The sequence below is a fragment of the Barbus barbus genome, assembly GCF_936440315.1.
Source record: "Barbus barbus genome assembly, chromosome: 20".
Taxonomy (NCBI): Eukaryota; Metazoa; Chordata; class Actinopteri; order Cypriniformes; family Cyprinidae; genus Barbus; species Barbus barbus.
The window spans coordinates 7285210-7309888 of record NC_136748.1 but is presented as its reverse complement, the minus strand read 5'-3'; the positions used below and the strand labels follow the sequence as shown (position 1 = coordinate 7309888).

The window sequence follows — 24679 nt, the reverse complement described above, 5'->3', positions numbered from 1 at the left end:
GACTTTTATTTTGACAGGTTGTTGTGAAGTTTCAGTTTTACTTTCAGTTTCAGTGTGTATTTGAATGTAATTTTTCTCAAATGAAATGTTTAATGTTCTCAGAGCAGCTCTGGACATGAAGTTCATGTGTTTATCTCATATATATTGAGACACAGATGCTGAAATCACTCTGAGCGTCACATGAGTTTGAGTTTGTCTATCAGATGAAACCGCACCATTCATTTACACAGAGACTTATTAGCAACAGGCACTGACTGGCTGTCTGTTGCATTTATTTCTGCTGTTAAATTAATCCATTTTGATAAAAACGTCCAGAGCTCATTATCGTTATCGGAATACATTGTATCGCAAGATTCGCAACCTCAACATGACATTGTTTATTATGTAGCCCTATGTGGAATTACATTTCATACAATCAGTCTTTTCAAATACTTTTGGAGTTTGGAGGCCACAATTGTTCAGCATTGTATAAATCATGTAAAACAGGGAATATGCATTATATTTGACATCACAAAAACAAAAGCACCAGAAACATTAGTTCTGTACACAAGGCCCACAAAAAGAAGCAGCATCTATTGGGAGTGTTTCGACATGCAGTCCCCAAGGACCCCTTAAAATGCTAATTTATGCACAGTGAGCAAACCGAAACAACCAAGATGGTGTCATTCCTGACCTTTACAAACATTATTAAGACTAACCAGTTCAATATTAACACTGGAATAAATATCATGAACAGACAGATATTTCTAAAACAGTAGAAAGGCCGTGTTCACACTTGGCGTCTTTTTCAAAGCTGCCGGCGTCTGTTTTACATTATAATCCTATGGAGTAAACCGTGTTTTCAAAAAAGTCCTGAACGCTTTTTAAAACGCCACCGCCGGCGTCTTTTTCTGCAGCTCAGAGCGTTTTTTCGAGTTGAAAAAATTTCAACTTTTCTGAAAAAAAACGCCCTACGTCAAGCGCCTTTTTGACAGCTGACCAATGACAAGCGAGTAGCGAGATCTGTCGTTTCCATAACAACAAGAAGAAAAATGGAGAAGGTGCCGGTAGATAGACTGCTCGTACTAGTTTCGGAGCACAAGGAGCTGTATGATATGAGCACAAAACTCTATCATAATATTGGTTCCTTCCCTGTATAATGTCGTGCACCCACAAACGTCGTTGTGAATCGACATTTTCTTTCCCGTTAACTTCAAAAGCCAACGCAAGAGCCAACTTTTTACTCTTTCTTGACATTTCTGCAGTACACAACGCTAGGCTACTGTTACAGCTGTTGCTATGACAACAAAAGACACTCTCAGCTGCTATTTGTAACAGACGCTGCCAGATTTGTTTTTCATTAAAAAAACGCTCGTCAACTTTTTCTAGTCAAAAAAGACGCCAAGTGTGAACACGGCCAAACACTGCAGTTCATGCTATACTTGAATACAACAGAAGTATAATAAAAGACAAGCAAGTGTTAAATCAAGAGACAGAAATAAAGGAGACACCCCAACAGAAACAAAACAGAAGGGATGTAGTTACGAAGAGGTGTAGAGGGAGACTTTATAGGTGAATATGAAAATAATAAAGTACGATTGAGATTTTTTGGGAACATTAGTCATGAAGACAGTCGCATGCTTTTAGTTTCTTATATATTCTTCTCAGACTCAGAATACATATAGATAGAACATGTTTTTCTCTGTTGCCGTTCAAATACATATGCTACATAGTCAAGAAAACAGATTTTCACTTTAAAAAGTTGTAATTAACTTTGCCATGGTGAATCTTGAGGAGAAGCAATTTCAGCATCATTAAAACAAAGCTTGAAAAACAGAAACATTGTGCATTGTGCTGTGCTAAACATAATAAACACTAAAGAATCACAAGTGGCAAAATGGAAATGAATGATAAAAGAGTCCATGAAATCTGGTTCAGTTCATTCAAACGGGGTACGTGGGGTGTTTTAAAGACACCCAAAATGAGAGTAAAACATGCACAGCACAATCTTATGAATTAATTCTTATGCAGCCGAAACATTTATGGCCCACCCTAAAGCTAAAGCATTACATGCGCATCATCATCTGCCTTTATGGATCACATTGCTCAAAGAAATATAATTTTATCATACCGAAATCAACAAAACAAAATGACCATCAAATATAAAAAAGTTCTCTCAGTCTGCAATATGGTTGGACTTTTGGAAATGTTTTAATGTGAACTAAAGATTCTCCACTAAATATCAACAGTTTACATCAAAAGGAAATTGAGATGGTTATACAACCACATGAAAATATAAAGATTTACTACAAAGGGTTACAGCGGTAACAAACACACCTGCCTCGTTCTTTTTCATGACAAATTACTGCCAGTCTGTTCTGCCTGATGTGAGAACTGCTCATTAAGTTTGGCTTCATTGGACAATCAATCAACGGGGAACATGGAAACCCACCACGGTCCACTATTCAAATCACCTCAGGAATAGAAGTGAAAAAGAAACACCTTGAAACGGCACTGATTAGAGGACAACATGCAGCTTTCGTTTCTTCTGTGGTGGCCAAGAGGATGGTGACATGGTTAAAGTGTCATTTTAAAGACAATGCGCTGCTTGGATATGGTTTTTGTGAGCATGTTGAGGGGCACGCAGAGGCATTCCGGTAATTGGGTGTTTGAATGTGCGTCACATTTGAAGTCGGTCCACGAGTGACTCACAAGTGCCCTACAGAGCACGCTTTCTGTCGCCTTCCTTGGATGTGCATATTAGACTTAATGCGCACAGTGTGACTCAGCCCCTCCCAACCAAAATGAAAATGAAGAATGGAAATGGAAAATATGTGAAGGTGTAGAGAAGAATGTGACAAAGGTTTTGGAACAATGGGTGGGCATAACAAGGCTGTGGATAAAATATAATTTTGCTTCTCTGAAAAGATGTGATAATTCTTTCAGGTTTAACAAAAGATTTGAAGCTAAATTCAGTTACAAGGAGAGAGAAATATTCACAAAGATGTAAATAATAATCTCATAAAATTGTGGAGAAATGTCTGAGTGCCCCTCCCTTAAAACCTTGATAATAATTCTAGAGAAAAAGTTATTATATCTAACTAAATCTAATTTATCTTTTTTTTTTATAAAGCAATATAGTAATAATTAGCAAAAACTATCTAAACAAATCTTGAAAAGACTATTAAAAATGATGAAAACTCAAGAAAAAGTTATTAAAATGATAAAATCGAAAGGGAAAATGCAAAAATAAAAACTAATACTAAATATTTAAAGCTACAATAGCATCTCGGTGATACTAAAATAAGCAATGCTGACTAACTGAAAACAAGAATTTAATAATAATAATAAAAATGTATTATTATTATTTACTTGGTTACCTCTTTAGGCACAATTATTTACATCTTTATTAATATTTAAGCATTTTTGTCATTGGGTTTTTTACTTAGATTGTGCCATACAGTTGTAAACTAGAAACTCTTGAATTATTATTATTATTATTATCATAATTCATAAATGCTTAATAAACAGTTTTAGGACATTAATAATTTTTGCATTGTGACATTTCATGAGAATTAAGCCAATTTTGCCACCAGATTCTCATGAACCTCGATCACCGATCGCCCATCACAGAAAGCAGTCTCTGCCGATACGATCACCAATCTTTTTAAAGCCTTATTTTTTTAGCGTGTAGAATTATTTATAGTAATATTCCAATCAGGAATTTTAGACATTTATTCAGGGCTTGAACAGGGCTTCTTGTGACTCTTGTGAGAGGGGACTTTTTTTATTTGAGGGGTGGAGGAGAACATTTTTTAAGACATTTTTCAAATAGATAAATCTATCTCACCTAAATGTTCGATTGTGCAGTGCATTTTGTTTTTACACTCGTGCAATTGCTGCACAATAGCTTACACACAGTTGCTAAAGCAAGTGGCAAAACATTTAAAATAATTTTCTTACGTTATCACAAACATTCTAAATTAAAACTTACCATAGACAGAAACAGTCAGCTCTACTGCCTTTTTTTGCATTTAAATCTTTATTACAAGCAATCTTGCGGTTCATAAAGAACTTTGTTTTATTACCTCCACCAGTGCCATCTATTTTTGCCTTATTTAAAAGTGCTCTTTTCCTTTAAACCTAGCCAGAAAGCCATATGTGTTGACTATGAAACACAACAGATTTTAATTTTGTGCATTTACAGTTGTGGTCAGAATTATTGGAACCCTTGGTAAATATGATCAAAGACGACTGTGAAAATTAACCTGCTTTGTTAATCCTTTTGATCTTTTATTTAAAAAATTCACAAAAAGCTAACCTTTCATTGGATAATAAGAATTTAAAATGGGGGGAAATATCATTATGAAATAAATGTTTTTCTCAAACACACGTTGGACACAATTATTGGCACCCCTAGAAATTCTTAAGAGTAAAATATCTCTGAAGTATACTCCCATTCATATTCACAATTTTGAGCACTCTAGGGTGATTATGAACATGAAATTATCCAGCCATGGCTTCCTGTTTCACACAAATATAAATAGGAGGGAAAACAAAGCCCAAATTCCCTTAATCATCCATCACAATGAGAAAAAACAAAGAATATATTTCTGATGTGCAGCAAAAGATAATTGAGCTTCACAAATTAGTGAAGTGGCTTTAAGAAAAGAGCTTGAGCAGTGAAAATCCCCATTTCCACCATCAGGGCAATAATTAAGAATTTCCAATCAACAGAAAATGTAATGAAACTGCCTGGAAGAGGACGTTTGTCTATATCGTCCTAATGCATGGTGAGAAGGAGCGTTTGAGTGGCTAAAGACTCTTCAAGGATCACAGCTGGAGAATTGCAGAAAATAGTTGAGTCTCAGGGTCAGAAAACCTTAAAAAAAAATTGTCAAACAGCCCCTACATCACCACATGTTGTTTGGGAGGATTTCAAGAAAAATTCTCCTAGCTCATCCAAAAACAATCTCCAGCATATTCAGTTATCAGACACGACTGGCACTTCAAATGGGACTGGCTTCTATGGTCAGATGAAACTAAAAAATGAGCTTTTCAGCAGCAAACACTCAAGATGGGTTTGGTGAACACAGGGATAAAAAGTACCCCATGTGTACAATGAAATATACTGCTGTATTTGTGATGTTGTGGGCCTATATTTCTGCTGGAGGTCCTGGACATCTTGTTCAGACACATGGCATCATGGATTCTATCAAATACCAACAGATAAAAAATCAATAAGTGACTGATTCTATTAGAAATCTTATAATGGGCCATGTTTGGATCTTCCAACCGTACAATAATCCAAACACAAACCTCAAAAACAACACAAAAATGGGTGACTGAGCACAAAACCAAGCTTCTGCTGGCCATTCCAGTCCTCTGACCTGAACCCTGTAGAAAATGAGTGAGATGAACTGAAGAGAAGAAGCACCGTCATGGAGCTGTGAATCTGAAGGGTCTGGAGTGATTCTGGATGAAGGAATGGTCTCTGATCTCTTGTCAGGTGTTCTGTAACCTCATCAGGCATTATAGGAGAAGATTTAGAGCTGTTAAACTGACAAATGGAGGTTTCAAAAAGTATTGAATAAAAAGGTGCCAATAATTGTGTCCAACGTGTGTTTGAGAAAAACATTTATTTCATAATGATATTTCCCCCCATTTTAAATTCTTATTATCCAATGAAAGGTTAGCTTTTTGTGATTTTTTTAAATAAAAGATCTAAAGGATTAACAAAGCAGGTTAATTTTCACAGTCTTCTTTGATCATATTTACCAAGGGTTCCAATAATTCTGACCACAACTGTATGGTGTAATTACTACATTTTCGTTTTCATATTTACCACAAACAATGCGATGTCACTTTAATTCAGCGTGTGCCGTGCAGCAAACTCGGTATGAAATGCACTGCCGGACCGCAACCGTGTGCAGTGTGAACGCTTTAAAATCCATTACCATGAGAGCGGAAAATATTACGCACCGCATAGGCCTACGCACTGTGAACAGAGTATGTTTGAACCTGGCGTTATGTGTGTGCGCTTCGAGTGTGCATGAGTTAATGGTTAAACACTGGCAAATATTAAAAAGAAATAGAATTTATAAACTTTAGTGACAACACTGCCTCGATTGTGCAAGTGACAATTGCTGTGTCAACTGTGCAGCATGCAGCTCACTTATAGACAAACATATGCGTGGGGATTTGAAGCCATTTGCGCATTTTGAGAGAGAAAGAGAGAGAGTGCGGGGTGATTCACTCGTGCTGTTTGTGAAATTATGTCTCACAGAAAGTTTTCAAATTCCTTTAGAAGTTATTTAATGCAGAAATATGGATTGCACGTCACCTTCAGCATTATAATTATTTTACCTGCGCCGGACAGAGATTGATGGTGCCACTGCATGCCATGCCAAATCTCTCACGGCAAACGCGTCATCAGCTTTAGATCGGTTTATGAGATCGGCCTTTTTAGAGACCACTGATCAAACATCCCAAAGCGATTATTGGCCGATAGTGATCGGTAGCCGATCAATCGGAGCACCCCTAATATATACAGGTCCTTTTCAAAAAATTAGCATATTGTGATAAAGTTCATTATTTTCTGTAATGTACTGATAAACATTAGACTTTCATATATTTTAGATTCATTACAACACAACTGAAGTAGTTCAAGCCTTTTATTGTTTTAATATTGATGATTTTGGCATACAGCTCATGAAAACCCAAAATTCCTATCTCAAAAAATTAGCATATTTCATCCGACCAATAAAAGAAAAGTTTTTAATACAAAAAAAAAGGTCAACCTTCAAATAATTATGTTCAGTTATGCACCCAATACTTGGTCGGGAATCCTTTTGCAGAAATGACTGCTTCAATGCGGAGTGGCATGGAGGCAATCAGCCTGTGGCACTGCTGAGGTGTTATGGAGGCCCAGGATGCTTTGATAGCGGCCTTAAGCTCATCCAGAGTGTTGGGTCTTGCGTCTCTCAACTTTCTCTTCACAATATCCCACAGATTCTCTATGGGGTTCAGGTCAGGAGAGTTGGCAGGCCAATTGAGCACAGTAATACCATGGTCAGTAAACCATTTACCAGTGGTTTTGGCACTGTGAACAGGTGCCAGGTCGTGCTGAAAAATGAAATCATCTCCATAAAGCTTTTCAGCAGATGGAAGCATGAAGTGCTCCAAAATCTCCTGATAGCTAGCTGCATTGACCCTGCCCTTGATAAAACACAGTGGACCAACACCAGCATCACTGACTGTGGGTACTTGACACTGGACTTCAGGCATTTTGGCATTTCCCTCTCCCCAGTCTTCCTCCAGACTCTGGCACCTTGATTTCCGAATGACATGCAAAATTAGCTTTCATCCGAAAAAAGTACTTTGGACCACTGAGCAACAGTCCAGTGCTGCTTCTCTGTAGCCCAGGTCAGGCGCTTTTGCCGCTGTTTCTGGTTCAAAAGTGGCTTGACCTGGGGAATGCGGCACCTGTAGCCCATTTCCTGCACACGCCTGTACACGGTGGCTCTGGATGTTTCTACTCCAGACTCAGTCCACTGCTTCCGCAGGTCCCCCAAGGTCTGGAATCGGTCCTTCTCCACAATCTTCCTCAGGGTCCGGTCACCTCTTCTCGTTGTGCTGCGTTTTCTGCCACACTTTTTCCTTCCCACAGACTTCCCACTGAGGTGCCTTGATACAGCACTCTGGGAACAGCCTATTCGTTCAGAAATTTCTTTCTGTGTCTTACCCTCTTGCTTGAGGGTGTCAATGATGGCCTTCTGGACAGCAGTCAGGTCGGCAGTCTTACCCATGATTGCGGTTTTGAGTAATGAACCAGGCTGGGAGTTTTTAAAAGCCTCAGGAATCTTTTGCAGGTGTTTAGAGTTAATTAGTTGATTCAGATGATTAGGTTAATAGCTCGTTTAGAGAACCTTTTCATGATATGCTAATTTTTTGAGATAGGAATTTTGGGTTTTCATGAGCTGTATGCCAAAATCATCAATATTAAAACAATAAAAGGCTTGAACTACTTCAGTTGTGTTGTAATGAATCTAAAATATATGAAAGTCTAATGTTTATCAGTACATTACAGAAAATAATGAACTTTATCACAATATGCAAATTTTTTGAAAAGGACCTGTATATATATATATATATATATATATATATATATATATATATATATATATATATATATATATATATATATATATATATATATATATGTCATGAAAAGGTTTTTGTCCCCTTCCTGTTTTTTGGGTTTTGTTTTGCATATTTATCACACTTAAAAGATTCAGATCATCAAACTAATTTTAATATTACACAAAGATAACCCAAGTAAATACAAAATGCAGTTTTTAAATGATGATTTCATTTATCAAGGGAAAAAAGCTGTCCAAACCTACCTTAAATCACTTAAAGTAAAGCATGCTAAAAGAGCAACACATCATGCTGCGAACTAAAGAAATTCTACAATAGATGATAAACAAAATAGTTGACATGTATCAGTCTGGAAAGGGTTATAAAGTCATTTCTAAGGCTTTGGGACTTCAGCGAACCACAGTCAGAGCTATTATCCACAAATAGAGAAAACTTGTAACAGTGGTGAACCTTCCCAGGAGTGGCTGTCCTACCAAAATACTCCCAAGAGCACAATGACTACTCATCCAGGAGGTCATAAAAGAACCCAGAACAACATTTAAAGAACTGCAGGCCTCACTTGCCTCAATTAAGGTCAGTGTTCATGATTCAACGATAAGAAAGAGATTGGGCAAAAACGGCATCCATGGGAGAGTTCCAAGGCAAAAGCCACTGCTAACCAAAAAGAACACAAAGGCTCATCTCACATTTGCCAAAAATATTTTGATTATCCCCAAGACTTTTGGGCAAATATTCTGTGGACTGATGCGACAAAAGCTGAACTTTTTGTAAGTGAAGTGACATTCAGCCAAGTATGGTGACCCATACTCGGAATTCGTGCTCTGCATTTAACCCATCCAACGTGCACACACACAGCAGTGAACACACACACACCGTGAACACACACCCGGAGCAGTGGGCAGCCATTTTATGCTGCAGCGCCCGGGGAGCAGTTGGGGGTTCGGTGCCTTGCTCAAGGGCACCTCAGTCGTGGTATTGAGGGTGGAGAAAGCGCTGGACATTCACTCCCCCCACCTACAATCCCTGCCGGCCGGAGACTCGAACCCGCAACCTTTGCATCACGAGTCCAACTCTCTAACCATTAGGCCACGACTTCCCCGGCAAGGTGTAAGGTGTGTGTCCTGTTACATCTGGCGTAAAACCAACACAGCATTTCATAAAACGAACATCATACCAAGTGTCAAACATGGTGGTGGTAGTGTGATGGTCTGGGGCTGCTTTGCAGCTTAAGGACCTGGACAACTTAATTGATGGAAACATGAATTCTGCACTCTATCAAAAAATCCTGAAGGAGAATGTCCAGTCATCAGTTTGTAACCTCAAGCTCAAGCACACTTGGTGTATGCATCAGGACAATGATCCCAAACACACCAGCAAGTTCACCTCTGAATGGCTCAAGAAAAATAAAACTAAGGTTTTGGAGTGGCCAAGTCAAAGTCCGGACTTAAATCTAATTGAGATGCTGTGGCATGACCTTAAACGGTCCTTTCATGCTTGAAAACCTTCCAATGTGGCTGAATTAAAACAATTCTGCAAAGAAGAGTGGGCCAAAATTCCTCCACAGCGATGTGAAAGACTCATTGCCAGTTATCGCAAACCCTTGATTGCAGTTGTTGCTGCAAAGTGTGGCACAACCAGTTATTAGATTTAGGAGGCAATTACTTTTTTTTTAAGTAGGGCCAGGCAGGTTTGGACAGCTTTTTTCCCTTAATAAATTAAATTGTTATTTTAAAACTGCAATTTGTATTTACTTGGGTTATTTTTGTGCAATATGGACATTTGTTTGATGATCTGAATCATTCAAGTGTGACAAATATGCAAAAAAAACCAGGAAGGGGCCAAAAACGTTTTCACACCACTGTGTATACATATACATACATACGCATATATATATATATATATATATATATATATATATATATATATATATATATATATATATATATATATATATACACTCACCTAAAGGATTATTAGGAACACCATACTAATACTGTGTTTGACCCCCTTTCGCCTTCAGAACTGCTTTAATTCTACGTGGCATTGATTCAACAAGGTGCTGAAAGCATTCTTTAGAAATGTTGGCCCATATTGATAGGATAGCATCTTGCAGTTGATGGAGATTTGTGGGGTGCACATCCAGGGCACGAAGCTCCCGTTCCACCACATCCCAAAGATGCTCTATTGGGTTGAGATCTGGTGACTGTGGGGGCCATTTTAGTACAGTGAACTCATTGTCATGTTCAAGAAACCAATTTGAAATGATTCGAGCTTTGTGACATGGTGCATTATCCTGCTGGAAGTAGCCATCAGAGGATGGGTACATGGTGGTCATAAAGGGATGGCATTTAAACGATGCCCAATTGGCACTAAGGGGCCTAAAGTGTGCCAAGAAAACATCCCCCACACCATTACACCACCACCACCAGCCTGCACAGTGGTAACAAGGCATGATGGATCCATGTTCTCATTCGGTTTACGCCAAATTCTGACTCTACCATCTGAATGTCTCAACAGAAATCGAGACTCATCAGACCAGGCAACATTTTTCCAGTCTTCAACCGTCCAATTTTGGTGAGCTCGTGCAAATTGTAGCCTCTTTTTCCTATTTGTAGTGGAGATGAGTGGTACCCGGTGGGGTCTTCTGCTGTTGTAGCCCATCCACCTCAAGGTTGTGCGTGTTGTGGCTTCACAAATGCTTTGCTGCATACCTCGGTTGTAACAAGTGGTTATTTCAGTCAAAGTTGCTCTTCTATCAGCTTGAATCAGTCGGCCCATTCTCCTCTGACCTCTAGCATCAACAAGGCATTTTCGCCCACAGGACTGCCGCATACTGGATGTTTTTCTCTTTTCACACCATTCTTTGTAAACCCTAGAAATGGTTGTGCGTGAAAATCCCAGTAACTGAGCAGATTGTGAAATACTCAGACCGGCCAACCATACTCAACAACCATGCCACGCTCAAAATTGCTTAAATCACCTTTCTTTCCCATTCTGACATTCAGTTTGGAGTTCAGGAGATTGTCTTGACCAGGACCACACCCCTAAATGGATTGAAGCAACTGCCATGTGATTGGTTGATTAGATAATTGCATTAATGAGAAATTGAACAGGTGTTCCTAATAATCCTTTAGGTGAGTGTGTATATATATATATATATATATATATATATATATATATATATATATATATATATATATATATATATATATATATATATATATATACACACATATACACATATACATATATATATATATATATATATATATATATATATATATATATATATATATATACACATATAGTATATAACACACACACAGACATAATAAAAACTAAACGGGAAGGGAAAAAAATCTAAGGGTGAAGTAGAAAAAACAATTGCCGTTTTACAATGCCTTAAGGGCTCTTCATAAAAGTGCTATTGCCACACAAAGTTATTGAGATCCATATGTCTGCATTTAGCTGTCTGAGTGGAAAATACCTGGGCCCTGGAGGAAGACACAGTGGAAATGCTTGTCTCTGAGATAATAGGAAAACAGATCAACAATGTTACACCAAACTGGTAAAGACCAGCAAACACTCAGCAGGCCACACCAAAAGAGCAAGGGAATGTCTCTAGTGTAACAGAGGTGATGAGAGGAACTGCTGTTCATCAGCATTAGTGCACTAATGGAAGTCTGTGTGGGTACACTACCTCTCTCCGCAGACGTATATTATGAGAAATGAGAGTCCCAGCAGGTTACAGGATATTTAGGTGTTACGTATACTGTACTTAAATCTGATGCCCTTAGAACTTTGTGTGGGTGATCTGTTTATCCTTTTTTTTTTTTTTAAACACATTAGCATTTTTCTTTTTATATACAGCAATATGTGTGCATGTGTGTTTGTTTATTTACTTATTCATTCATTTATTCAACATCATAATTTAAGACTAAGATATCTATCTTTACCTGTCACGGGTCATGCATATTTATGTTTCACTACTTTTGTTAAAATCTTTGTTCCGTAGATCATTTCAATTTGTTCAAATGGTTTTAAAATGTAGGCTAGAATATGATCATTTGAAAATAATAAAATTCATTATGAATATGCAAGTAGTATCATATTATAAGAGATGTTGCTTTGAAAATCAGCACTGAATCAAAATTGATTAGCTCGCAGATAACCAGAGCCAAGCTGATATTCATACAGCAACATTGATTTTAAAAAGAAAGACTTCAAGTTTAATATTGCTTTTAAAATAGTTCAACAAAAGGAAATACAATATTGTGTATCCAACAATTTAGACAGTATTCTAAATTAGTCTATTTTTGCTATGCCTACACAAATAGTGCAAACCACTGCATGTCTCAAGGCAATACAAAGCAGTGATATTTAGTCCCTGAATGATTTTTAAAAGAAATAGTTGAGCGAATGATTCAATTATCAACTTATTTACAACAAAATACTGGTCTAAGAATGTAACATACAGAAAGTGTCAAAAAATATTTCTATAACCTATATTACCCAGCCATTTTTTGTCAAAAATATTCCATGTGGTTCACAAACCCATCACAAAAAATTATCAAAACGTATTTTCTAAAACTCTATAATAATTTTAGAATGAATATACCATTACAACAGTAATAGTTTTCAAAAGTATTTTGTCAACTTCCCTTGTACGAAATCTCTTTGTGGTTTTGTGTAATGTATGATAATACAGGAAGACTTTAAATGAGTCATTTGTCCTCTTCATTTGTATACGTGACAAAAGCAGAGTTTATGCATGTTAGCGTGATTCACTCCACACATCGGTGGGTGTCACATCTGTATAAACGGGCCCTGGGGTGAATGCTGTAATGGCACACAAGTGACATTAACTCCCTCAATGATTCCTCAGTGTTCACATGGCTTTTTATAGTCCCTACAACCCCAAAGGGGACAGAATAAAGCGGTAACGCCAACTGCTTTATCACCACTATCGCAGTTCACACTTGTGTAAGTTTATTTATCAAGCAGATCCTCTGGGATGGTAATTAGCTTTGAGTCTGTGGTGGCCGCTGGGTTCCTCCTGATATTGGGTTTGTGAGCTGTAAAGGGGATCATTAAGCAACCGGGTCAATGAGAGATGTACCTGTGTTGACCTTGGACGTGACTCGCGCCAAGTCGATCCGTCTTGGGTGGGGGACGGGAGCGGTGGGCTGGCGGGGACTGTTTTTCCGGCGTTCCGATAGTTTGCTGACTTTAGAAAGGGGGGCGAAGATTCCTAGAGAGGGACAGAGAGAAATTATTGTGTTGAGAACAGACAAGAATCGACAACTATATACATTACATGAAGATTAATATTATGTGTATCGATATCATAATTGAAATGCGAATTAAAAATGTGCCTGGTAGGATGCAACATTGTGAGAAAACCTATTGTTACATATGACGAAATATCATCAGGGGTGCGTTTCCCAAAACCATCATTAGCTAACTATGGTCGTTAGTTCTATTGAACTGTATTGGTAATGACAGAACTTGCGACAATAGTTGTTTTGGGAAACGCACCCCAGATCAAGCATGTGACCGATAAAATTCCACTCTGTAACTACTGTCATGGCTGAAGCTAGTTAAATATTCAACATAGGAAAAAAAAAAAAAAAAAAAATAATACATACATACTGTCACAACTGTGACTGGTTAAGACAAGCAATAAAATTTAAATAGAGACTGTTCGATGTTTTATTATTACGTTTTACCTGGTTATCTACTTAGTAAACATTACCCATTACTAATTATATTCAAATATTATTATGACACACTTGTCAAAGTGATAGCTGGTTCTGGAAGAGACGTGGCAATTTTTTTTGTATGATTTGTTGACAAGTTAACAAGTTAATTACATATGCTTATATACCATCATATTACAACTGTCAGAGATGTGGCTGGTCAAGAAAAAATAAAAAGAGATTAACACACAAAAAAAGGCATGATTCCTTGGTGATCTATCGTGTTGTCTCTGTTTTACTAGTTAGCAAATTATACACTTACTAGTTAGCTCATTATATTGCCATAACACACTTGTAAAGTCATAGCTAGTTATGCAAGATATATAATTAATTCATTGATGCTTTGTTGAGCCTGGTTAGCTAGTTACTAAAACATGACACTCACTAATTAGCTAGCTATACTCAAATATCACTATAACACACTTGTCGAAGTTGTAGCTGGTTATGGAAGAGATGACTCATTCCTTGGCAATTTGTTGTGCCTGATTTTTTTAAAAAGTAATCTCACTAGTTAGCTAGTTATACTTATATATCACTGATTGGACTGTTTTTGAAGCTGCTGCCACCGATCTGGACGCACTCACAGAGACTGTAACATATCAGGAATGCATATGAGCATTAAGCAACCTACAACAATGACAAACCATGGTTCATTGCAAAATTCAGACAGCTAAGATGGCGCTGCAGATGGCAGCTACTGTGCTTTTCTCTTCAGTGTTTGTACTGTTTTTGTTTGTTTTTCCTGTTTTTTGTTTCTCAAATATGATCAGTTTTACCAGGGATGACCTGCTGAACATTCTGCAAAACACACCACAAAATCTTTTACCGGATTTTGACTATTCGGACGTTTTGCTGGACATTGCAGTTGGCAGAGCCGTAGCTCTGGTCAAACGCTCCAGCACACGCAGACAGGGGAAGCGAGCCGGCGCGCTTGTGAAGCTTCGTCAGCGCGGATTTCGAATGCCGTTGCCTAGCATCCATCTGGCGAATCTCCGCTCTCTACCCAACAAAATGGACAAACTCCTTCTGCTCTCCCGGACAAACAAGGATTTTTCTAACTCTGCTGCTCTGTCTTTCCTTTCAGAGGTGGTGTACAGATGTAACTGTGTTAAAGAAGATGTGCTGTTCAGATCTAGAAACGCTCTTCATTAACTGCAAGCCGTTCTATTCGCCGCGGGAATTCTGCTCGTTCATTCTCGTGAGTGTCTACATTCCACCGCAAGCGAACACGAGATCAGCTTTACAGAAACTCGCTAATCTGATCACAGACACAGAACAACAACACCCGGACTCTGTTTTAATCATTCTCGGGGACTTTAATAATGCAAATCTCTCCCGTGAACTGCCAAAATACAGACAGCACATCACATGTCCCACCAGAGACAGTAATATATTGGATCACTGTTACACAACAATAAAAGGATGCATATCACTCTATCCCACGGGCAGCTTTAGGACTCTCTGATCACTGTTCGATTCATCTTATTCCGACCTACAGGCAGAAACTTAAATCTGCAAAGCCTGTATTAAGAACTGTTAAAATATGGACTAATGAAACAGAGCGGGATTTACAAGCCTGTTTCTCTCTCACTGATTGGACTGTTTTTGAAGCTGCTGCCATCGATCTGGATGAGCTCACAGAGACTGTAACATCTTATATCAGTTTCTGTGAGGATATGTGCATTCCTACCAGGACTCATTTAACCTACAACAATGACAAACCATGGTTCACTGCAAAACTCAGGCAGCTCCATCAGGCCAAAGAAGATGCTTACAGAAAAGGGGATAAAGTCTTAAACAGGCCAAATACACACTGGAAAAGGAGATCAGAGTGGTAAAGAGGAATTATTCTGACAAGCTAAGGAACAAATTATCTTCCAGTGATTCTGATTCAGTGTGGAAATGTATGAAAGATATCACCAGTTGCAAGACACCATCCCCCAGCACTTTGGAGAATCAACAACTGGCAGACGACCTTAACAAGTTCTATTGCAGGTTTGAACACACCCGCCATGAACACCTCTCCACACAACCATTCACACCTCCAGCAACCCCCCTCTCTCCCACACCTACAATTCAGTTAAGTGAAGTTAAAGTGTGCCAAGTCTTCAGAAAGAACAAAAGAAGGAAAGCACCAGGCCCAGATGGTGTGTCACCAGCCTGCCAAAAAATCTGTGCTGACCAGCTGGACCCCATCTTTACACAGATCTTCAACAGATAACTGGAGCTGTGCGAAGTCCCCTCATGCTTCAAACGCTCCACCATCATCCCCGTCCCAAAAAAACCCAAAATTACTGGACTTAATGACTACAGACCTGTGGGCCTAACGTCTGTAGCCATGAAATCATTTGAAAGACTGGTTTTGGCTTATCTGAAGGACATCACCGGACCCTTACTGGACCCCCTGCAATTTGCCTACAGAGCAAACAGGTCTGTGGATGATGCAGTCAACGTGGGACTGCACTTCACCCTGCAGCATCTGGACAGACCAGGGACTTATGTGAGGATCCTGTTTGTAGACTTCAGCTCCGCTTTTAACACCATCATCCCGAACACCCTTCAGAATAAACTGACACAGCTCTCCATCCCCACCTCTGTCTGTCAGTGGATCAACAGCTTTCTGACAGACAGGCAGCAGTTAGTAAAGCTTGGTAAATTCACATCCAACACCCACACCATCAGCACTGGAGCTCCTCAGGGCTGCGTTCTCTCCCCACTGCTCTTCTCCCTCTACACCAACGACTTCACATCTAAATACCCCTCTGTCAAGCTCCTAAAGTTTGCAGATGACACCACACTGATCGGCCTCATCCAGGACGGTGACGAGTCTGCTTACAGACGGGAGGTTAAGGAGCTGGCTGTATGGTCAGTCTTAACAACCTGGAGCTTAACACACTCAAAACTGTGGAGATGATCGTGGACTTCAGGAGAAACCCCCCTGCTCTCCCCCCACTCACCATCATGAACAGCACTGTGACTGAAGTGGAGTCGTTCAGATTCCTGGGCACCACAATTTCTCAGGACCTCAAGTGGGACAATCACATTGACTCTATTGTCAAAAAGGCCCAGCAGAGGTTGTACTTCCTTCGCCAGCTGAGGAAGTTCAGCCTGCCACAAGATCTGCTGAAACAGGTCTACTCTGCCATCATTGAATCCGTCCTCTGCACTTCAATAACTGTCTGGTTCAGCTCAGCTACCAAATCTGACTTCAGAAGACTACGGAGAGTAGTCCGGACTGCTGAGCGAATGATTGGTACAACCCTCCCCACTCTCCAAGAACTGTACTTATCCAGAGGGAGCAAAAGGGCTGGTAAAATCACTCTGGATACCTCACATCCAGCACACTCCCTGTTTGAACTGTTACCGTCTGGTCGACGCTACAGAGCTCTGAGCACCAGAACGACCAGACACAGAAACAGTTTCTTCCCTCAGGCAATCCATCTCATGAACACTTGACAATAAACGCAGAACGCACAACTATTATACATTATTTATCCACCACACTTGTTTTTATAACTGTTTTTATTTTTTCTCATTTCAAATTTGCACATATCAGACCTGTACATGCATACATTGTCTATATTATATATTGTGTTTTTGCTGTTTTGTACATTGCCTATTTGGATATTTGTATATTATTCTTTATTATCTGTGTCCTGTCCTGTTGCGGTCTGTTTGCCTGTTGAAGTCAAAAAGACATGCTTTGTTGCTTGACTTCTTATTGCTCCAGATTAGCTAGGGCAACAAAGGGCTGAAAAAGCAATACATTGTGAAAAGATTCAGCTGTGAGAACATCTAGCAACTAATTAAGAGAGGCAGATTCTCTCAGAAGTAAAGATGAGCAAAGGCTCTCCAATCTAAAGTAAAGTAAAAAAAGTCGTGACGTATTGTCAAGTATGGTGGCCCATACTCGAAATTGGTGCTCTGCCTTTAACCCATCCAAGTGCACACACACAGCAGTGAGTAGTGAACAAATCCACACACACACACACACACACCGTGAACACACACCCGGAGCAGTGGGCAGCCATGCTGCGGCGCCCGGGGAGCAATTGGGGGTTCGGTGCCTTGCTCAAGGGCACCTCAGTCGTGGTATTGAGGGTGGAGAGAGCGCTGGACGTTCCCTCCCCCCACCTACAATTCCTGCCGGCCGGGGGCTCGAACTCGCAACCTTTCGATTACGAGTCCGACTCTCTAACCATTAGGCCACGACTTCCCCCATCTGTGAAAAGATTGTGGAATACTGTAAAAAAAAAGTTACTCAACGTTAAATTGCAAAGGCTTTGCAAATCTCATCATCTACAGTGCATAAAATCATCAAAAGATTCAGAGAAACTGGATAAATCTCTGTGCGTAAGGGACAAGGCCGAAGACCTTTGTTGAATGCCTATGGTCTTTGGGCCCTCAGACGACACTGCATAACTCATCGGCATTATTGTGTCATTGACATTACTAAATGGGCCCAGGAATACTTCCAGAAACCACTGTCAGTAAACACAATCCGCCGTGCCATCTGCAGATGTCAACTAAATCTCTATCATACAAAAAGGAAGCCATGTGTGAACAGAAGCGCCGTCGTGTCCTGTGGGCCGAGGCTCTTTAAAATGGACTGTTTCAAAGTGGAAAAGTGTTCTATGGTCAGACGAGTCCAAATTTAACATTTTTGTTGGAAATCACGGACACCGTCTGGGTGCTGAATTGGCCTGCCTGCAGTCCAGATCTTTCACCTATAGAGAACATTTGGCGCATCATTAAACAAAAAATATGTTAAAGATGACCACTCTTCAGCAGCTGGAAACCTATATCAGGCAAGAATGAGACCAAATTCCAACAGCAAAACTCCAGTAGCCTCGATGCCCAGACATCTTAAAACTGTTTTGAAAAGAAGAGGAGATGCTACACCATAGTAAACATGCCCCGTCCCAACTATTTTGAGACCTGTAGCAGGCATCAAATATGAAATGAGCTTATTTTGTGCATAACATTGTATAATTTCTCAGTTGAAACATTTGTTATGTTATCTACGTTCTATTGTGAATAAAATATTGGCTCATGTGATTGGAAATTCCTTTAGTTTTCATTTTATTCAAATTTAAAAAACATCCCAACATTTCCGGAATTCGGGTTGGACTAGTTAGCTAATTATTTTACAATTCTCTTTGCAAGTCACTATAATATGGGAAAAATGTTTCCATTTATACTCTTACCATGTTTAATTGGGCAGGTGAAGTACTGAACACCAGCTACTGATCCATCATTCTTGCCAACTGGTTGGTGAAGCTCCACTCCAGCCCAAAGACCACCAGCGAACTCTGTGCTGCCGCAGAACCGCAGAGTCCCGACCTTGCAAAACAAGCGAGAGCTGCAGAGTAAACTAAGATTTACACTTTTCCTTAATGCATTCAATCACAGGACCACAGGAGCATCCTGCTGAAACACTTTAACAAACGGAGGGGAGGCACTGTGGGGACAGTGTGAGAAATCGTTTTTTGGCCGCGTGGGCTGCCGAGGCGATAATACATATTCAATAGACCTGTTTCACGCTCTCTTTATCTTGCTCCGTACTCCGGAGGGCAATGAAAAGTGATTACTTCTTTATTCCAGAAACAAACAAGCACATTCACACAAAGTGGCACGTATTTAGGCCTGTTCGACCGGTCGCCGGAGAGCCGACATTGTTTTCTTATGCGCCGACATTCATAAACAGGAAAATGAGCTTGGATAAAAATAACGTTAAAAGTAAAATGGGGATCAAAGAAAGCCAGCGGCACCAAGGATCCCTGAAGATAATGGGGTTTTGATTAGCCAATCTGCAGATTCTAGGCACTCTGCTCTCTTTAGTCCCAATGTGGCGGAGGATTTCATTAATGGATAATTTAGTGTAGGTAAGAGAGGGCGAGAGTCAAAAAAAAAATAATGTTTAAAAGGCATTATTTCTGCAAGGACAATACAGATGAGTAAGCCCTCTGGTCTCTTTACTCTTCTTTCAGTTTTCTGACCCACTATTATCCTTACCCACTGCAAATGGATTTGGATTTGAGAAATCCCTGTCCATTACTGATGATGTCACAACGGGCTGCAGCATGCAATGCAGCTGCCTTTTAGCTGTAGCGAATTGCAGACGGTTATACAGCATGCAGGACAGATTCGATTGTGTGGCAGCTATAGGATACCATTCAGTGACATTTTAGTTCTTGGCTGGGAGCAGTGCATGAAGTAATTTCTTTTCGACAACTCTCATTTTGCGGAACATTGTGTGGGGGTGCACCTGTTTCTATTAAATTTGATTTCTCAACTGCTTCAATCAATATCAATCACAGCAAACCTGTTATGTTTGAACTCTAGCATCTGTACCAATACTTTATATTTGATGCGAGGAACAACAAGCACACGCATTTCCTTGATTTTTGAAGCAAATGTACATTTTTTCCAGCACACATATAAAACACATAGGGTACAACGAGGCTAAAGGCGCATTTGATATTATTTTCATCTAAACCATTAGATGGCAAAAAACGTGGTGTAACACTTTCCAAAACATTAGTTTCTCAAGATGCACATGTATATTTGTCTGATCCTTGATGCGATCGCATGCAGCAGTGCAAAGCTGATTCTGTGCTTACTTGATCTAATATTTGACGTTTTTTTAAATGTTTTTAAACGTTTTTTTTTTTTTTTTAAGTAAAAAAAATCGCTAAAGAATCGCTAAAATTAATGCATTTTGAGACAAAAGGTCTTCATGATTTTCAGCTTTGTTTAAGATAATTAAAGCAACAGTTTTTAAATAATGAAATAATATGTAAAAGTATGCTATTTGGGGTAAAAAGCGCCCCTGCTGTTGGGGCTAAACGCGCACAGTAATTAACATGATAATTATTGGTTGGCTGATTTTTCCATTTGTTGACATGACATGGTTAGATTCAGATGACAAATATCATATATTATGTTGGATGTTTCCGTATTAGGGATAATCATGTTTAGAATGAAACCATCATATTTAAAAACATAATAAAAATCATATAATAAAATATAATTTGTTGTTACTACTTTAAATATATTCAACTATTATTGGATCTCCTTCAATACTTTCAGAAACTTTACTTAAAATTATTTGGTTTCTGTATTTTAAAATATATTTTTTATATTAATATATTTTAATGACAGTATATTTATTGAACGAAAAAATTTTTTTTTTCAAAATAAGCAGAAAATAGTACAAACTTTGTTAAAGTGATTGTTTTTAACAAATATTAATTTAGACATTTTTTTTTTTAAAAAGCCAAAGTATTTGTATCAGTACCGTGTGCCTTTTACCCCATGCTGGTGAGCCTTTTACCCTGTGTGTGGGGTAAAAGGCCCCTCTTGCCACCTAATACATTAAGATTTTTAAACAAAAACTTGAAATGATTTATTTTCACACAAAATCTGTTACTCCATTAATGTTCAATACAACATATATATATATATATATATATATATATATATATATATATATATATATATATATATATATATATAAAATGTTTTTTTTTTTTTTTCTTTTTTTTCTGCAATTATACATTTTAGGCACAGTGAATAGCACATTTTTTAGCCCCGTTGTACCCTATACTTTTTTGATTTAGGTTTCATTAACCTAACAAATTTGCATATTTAACACTGCTTTTAAAGCAATACACATACCTTGCTGTTTGTGGTTTGTTTAGACATGATAAACACATAAATGTTTAATATTTTAGAAATACAGACATATATACATATAAAATGTATACACATGAAATGGCCCCACAATATCAAAATGTTCATGATTTTCAAGATTTATCACCTCTGTGGGGACATTTGGTTCACACAAACAAAGTGGCCCCTCAAATATATTAAGACACGTAAGCCACAACAAAAAAAGGATTATATAATAACATATAACAGATTATTATGATTGTAATGATACAGTATTCGTATTGAACTGGTCGGTACGAGGCTTTCGGTTTGTTATGCATTACAAACCAAACGATTCGTTGGACTAATTCTATTACATTTGGAAAATAAAAGAGCTTAAAGAGAGTGAAATAAAATGTTCTCAGTGCTACTGTGCTCAACAAGGCAGCCCAAATGACGTAACAGGCAATGTGCTGTCTGCCCAGTGGTGTAGAGGACGGTCTCGCAGGGCACGCACTGCAAAAGGCCCCACGATAACCTCCCCTTGCTGGGTTGTGTCGAAAGACTTGTATCAACACAAGCCAGATATTTTCAAAAACATCAATTATGTGTATTCTACAATTAATTATGCGTGACCCTGGACCATAAAACCAAAATCAAATCAAATCAAATCACTTTTATTGTCACATCACCACAGCACGTGTGCCTTCGTGAGTGAAATTCTTGAGAGCGTGCTCCAGACACTGCAGAAACAATTTACATATAGACAATTTACATATAAACAATTTACATATAGACATTACCATACATACGTACAGACTTATACAGATGACAATGTGTAATATACACATACATATACTCAGTACACATAGTGTACTATTAGACAGACATACAGTTACCGATACACATTATACACAGTATGTAGTACACATTCTACGTTATATACACACAGTAATATGCGAAGATGCAGCAGATTATATATAAACCGGATGTGCAAATGTCATGGATGTGCATTGGATGGTATCCAGTGCTGGCAAAAAGATTGTTGTATTTGTGCAGTAGTGTACTGGTAGTCCAGTTTGAACTGTATTGGAATTAAAGTGCAGTGCGTGGTATATTGTAAAGTGGGAGTGTGCTGTAGGGTGTATTAGTTTTTACTGTTCATTAGCCTGATAGCCTGAGGAAAAAAGCTATCCCTCAGTCGGCTAGTGCGGGATCGGATGCTGCGGAGACGTCTTCCTGAGGGCAGCAGAGAGAGCAGTCTGTGGGACGGGTGGCTGGAGTCATTGATGATCCTCCGGGCTTTCTTTATACACCGCCTGGTGTAGATGTCCTGGAGGGAGGGAAGCTCACCTCCAACAATGTGACGGGCAGTTCGCACGACCCTTTGCAGAGCTTTGCGGTTGCCAGCAGTGCTGTTTCCAAACCAGGCGGTGATGCAGCCTGTCAGGATGCTCTCCACAGTGCAGGTGTAGAATGATCTGAGGATGCTGGGGCTCATTCCAAACTTCCTCAGCCGTCTCAGGAAGAAGAGGCGTTGGTGTGTCTTCTTCAGCACTGCCTCTGTATGAGCGGACCATGTGAGATCCTCAGTGATGTGAACACCGAGGAATTTGAAGCTGTTTACTCGCTCCACAGGTGTCATGTCGATGGTGATGGGTGTGTGTTCTCTGCTCTGTCTCCTGAAATCCACCACCAGCTCCTTGGTCTTGTCGATGTTGAGTGAGAGGTGGTTCTCTTGACACCATTTAGTCAGGGTTCTCACCTCCTCTCTGTAGGCCGTCTCATCGTTGTCAGTGATCACTGGACTTAATGACTACAGACCTGTCGCACTCACGTCTGTGGTCATGAAGTCACTTGAGAGACTGGTCCTGGCCTACCTGAAGGACATCACTAGACCCTTGCTGGATCCTCTTCAGTTTGCCTATAGAGCAAACAGGTCTGTGGATGACGCTGTCAATATGGGACTGCATTACATCTTGCAACACCTCGACAAACCTGGGAATTATGCAAGGATCTTATTTGTGGACTTCAGCTCGGCCTTCAATACCATCATACCTGACCTTCTCTCAGACAAACTGAGACAGCTCTCTGTGCCCTCCTCCATCTGTCAGTGGATCACCAGCTTCCTGACAGACAGGCAGCAGCTAGTGAGGCTGGGCAAACTCACATCCAGGACTCTCACCATCAGCACTGGCGCCCCTCAGGGTTGCGTTCTCTCCCCACTGCTCTTCTCTCTCTACACGAATGACTGCACATCAAAGGACCCCTCTGTCAAGCTCCTGAAGTTTGCGGACGACACTACAGTCATAGGCCTCATCAAGGACGGTGACGAGTCTGCTTACAGACAGGAAGTTGAGCAGCTGGCTGTCTGGTGCAGTCTTAACAACCTGGAGCTGAACACGCTCAAAACTGTGGAGATGATAGTGGACTTCAGGAGAAACCCCCCTGCTCTCCCCCCACTCACCATCATGAACAGCAGTGTGACTTCAGTAGAGTCATTCAGATTCCTGGGCACCACCATCTCTCAGGACCTGAAGTGGGACAATCACATTGACTCTATTGCGAAAAAGGCCCAGCAGAGGCTGTATTTCCTCCGCCAGCTAAGGAAGTTCAACCTGCCTCAGGAGCTGCTGAAACAGTTCTACTCTGCAATCATCGAGTCTGTCCTATGTTCTTCTATAACTGTTTGGTTTGGTTCAGCTACCAAAACAGACATCAGAAGACTACAACGGACAGTTAGGACTGCTGAGAGGATTATCGGTGCCCCTCTGCCCAGCCTCCAAGAACTTTACACCTCCAGAGTGAGGAAAAGGGCTAAGAAAGTCACTCTGGACCCCTCACACCCAGCTCACTCTCTCTTTGTACTGTTGCCCTCTGGCCGGCGCTACAGATCACTGAGCACCAGAACAGCCAGACACAAGAACAGTTTTTTCCCCCAGGCCGTATCCCACCTGAACAACACATAACACACCCCGGTACTGTACATCTGTAAATAACTCATCATCAAACCTTCATCTGTACATAGGACACATGCACATTCACAGTTCTGTCTATGGTCATGTCTCTTTTCTGTATATTTTTATTTTTATTACTATTGTTATCCTTAATTATTGTATATTCTCTTC

General features: G+C 39.6%; 1 protein-coding gene across 3 annotated transcripts in view; it reads right to left on the bottom strand.

Annotated features, from left to right (window-relative positions):
• The window catches only part of LOC306885958 (CAP-Gly domain-containing linker protein 4-like), a 70965-nt gene that overhangs the window by 27347 nt on the left and 18939 nt on the right, over positions 1-24679 (bottom strand). For all 3 annotated transcript variants that reach the window (XM_079442790.1, XM_079442791.1, XM_079442792.1), the window contains exons 8-9: positions 19106-19241; positions 13259-13390 (exon numbers count right to left, since the gene is read on the bottom strand). In XM_079442790.1, coding sequence (XP_079298916.1) covers positions 13259-13390; positions 19106-19241 — 268 coding nt within the window. The remainder of the gene's footprint in view (positions 1-13258; positions 13391-19105; positions 19242-24679) is intronic.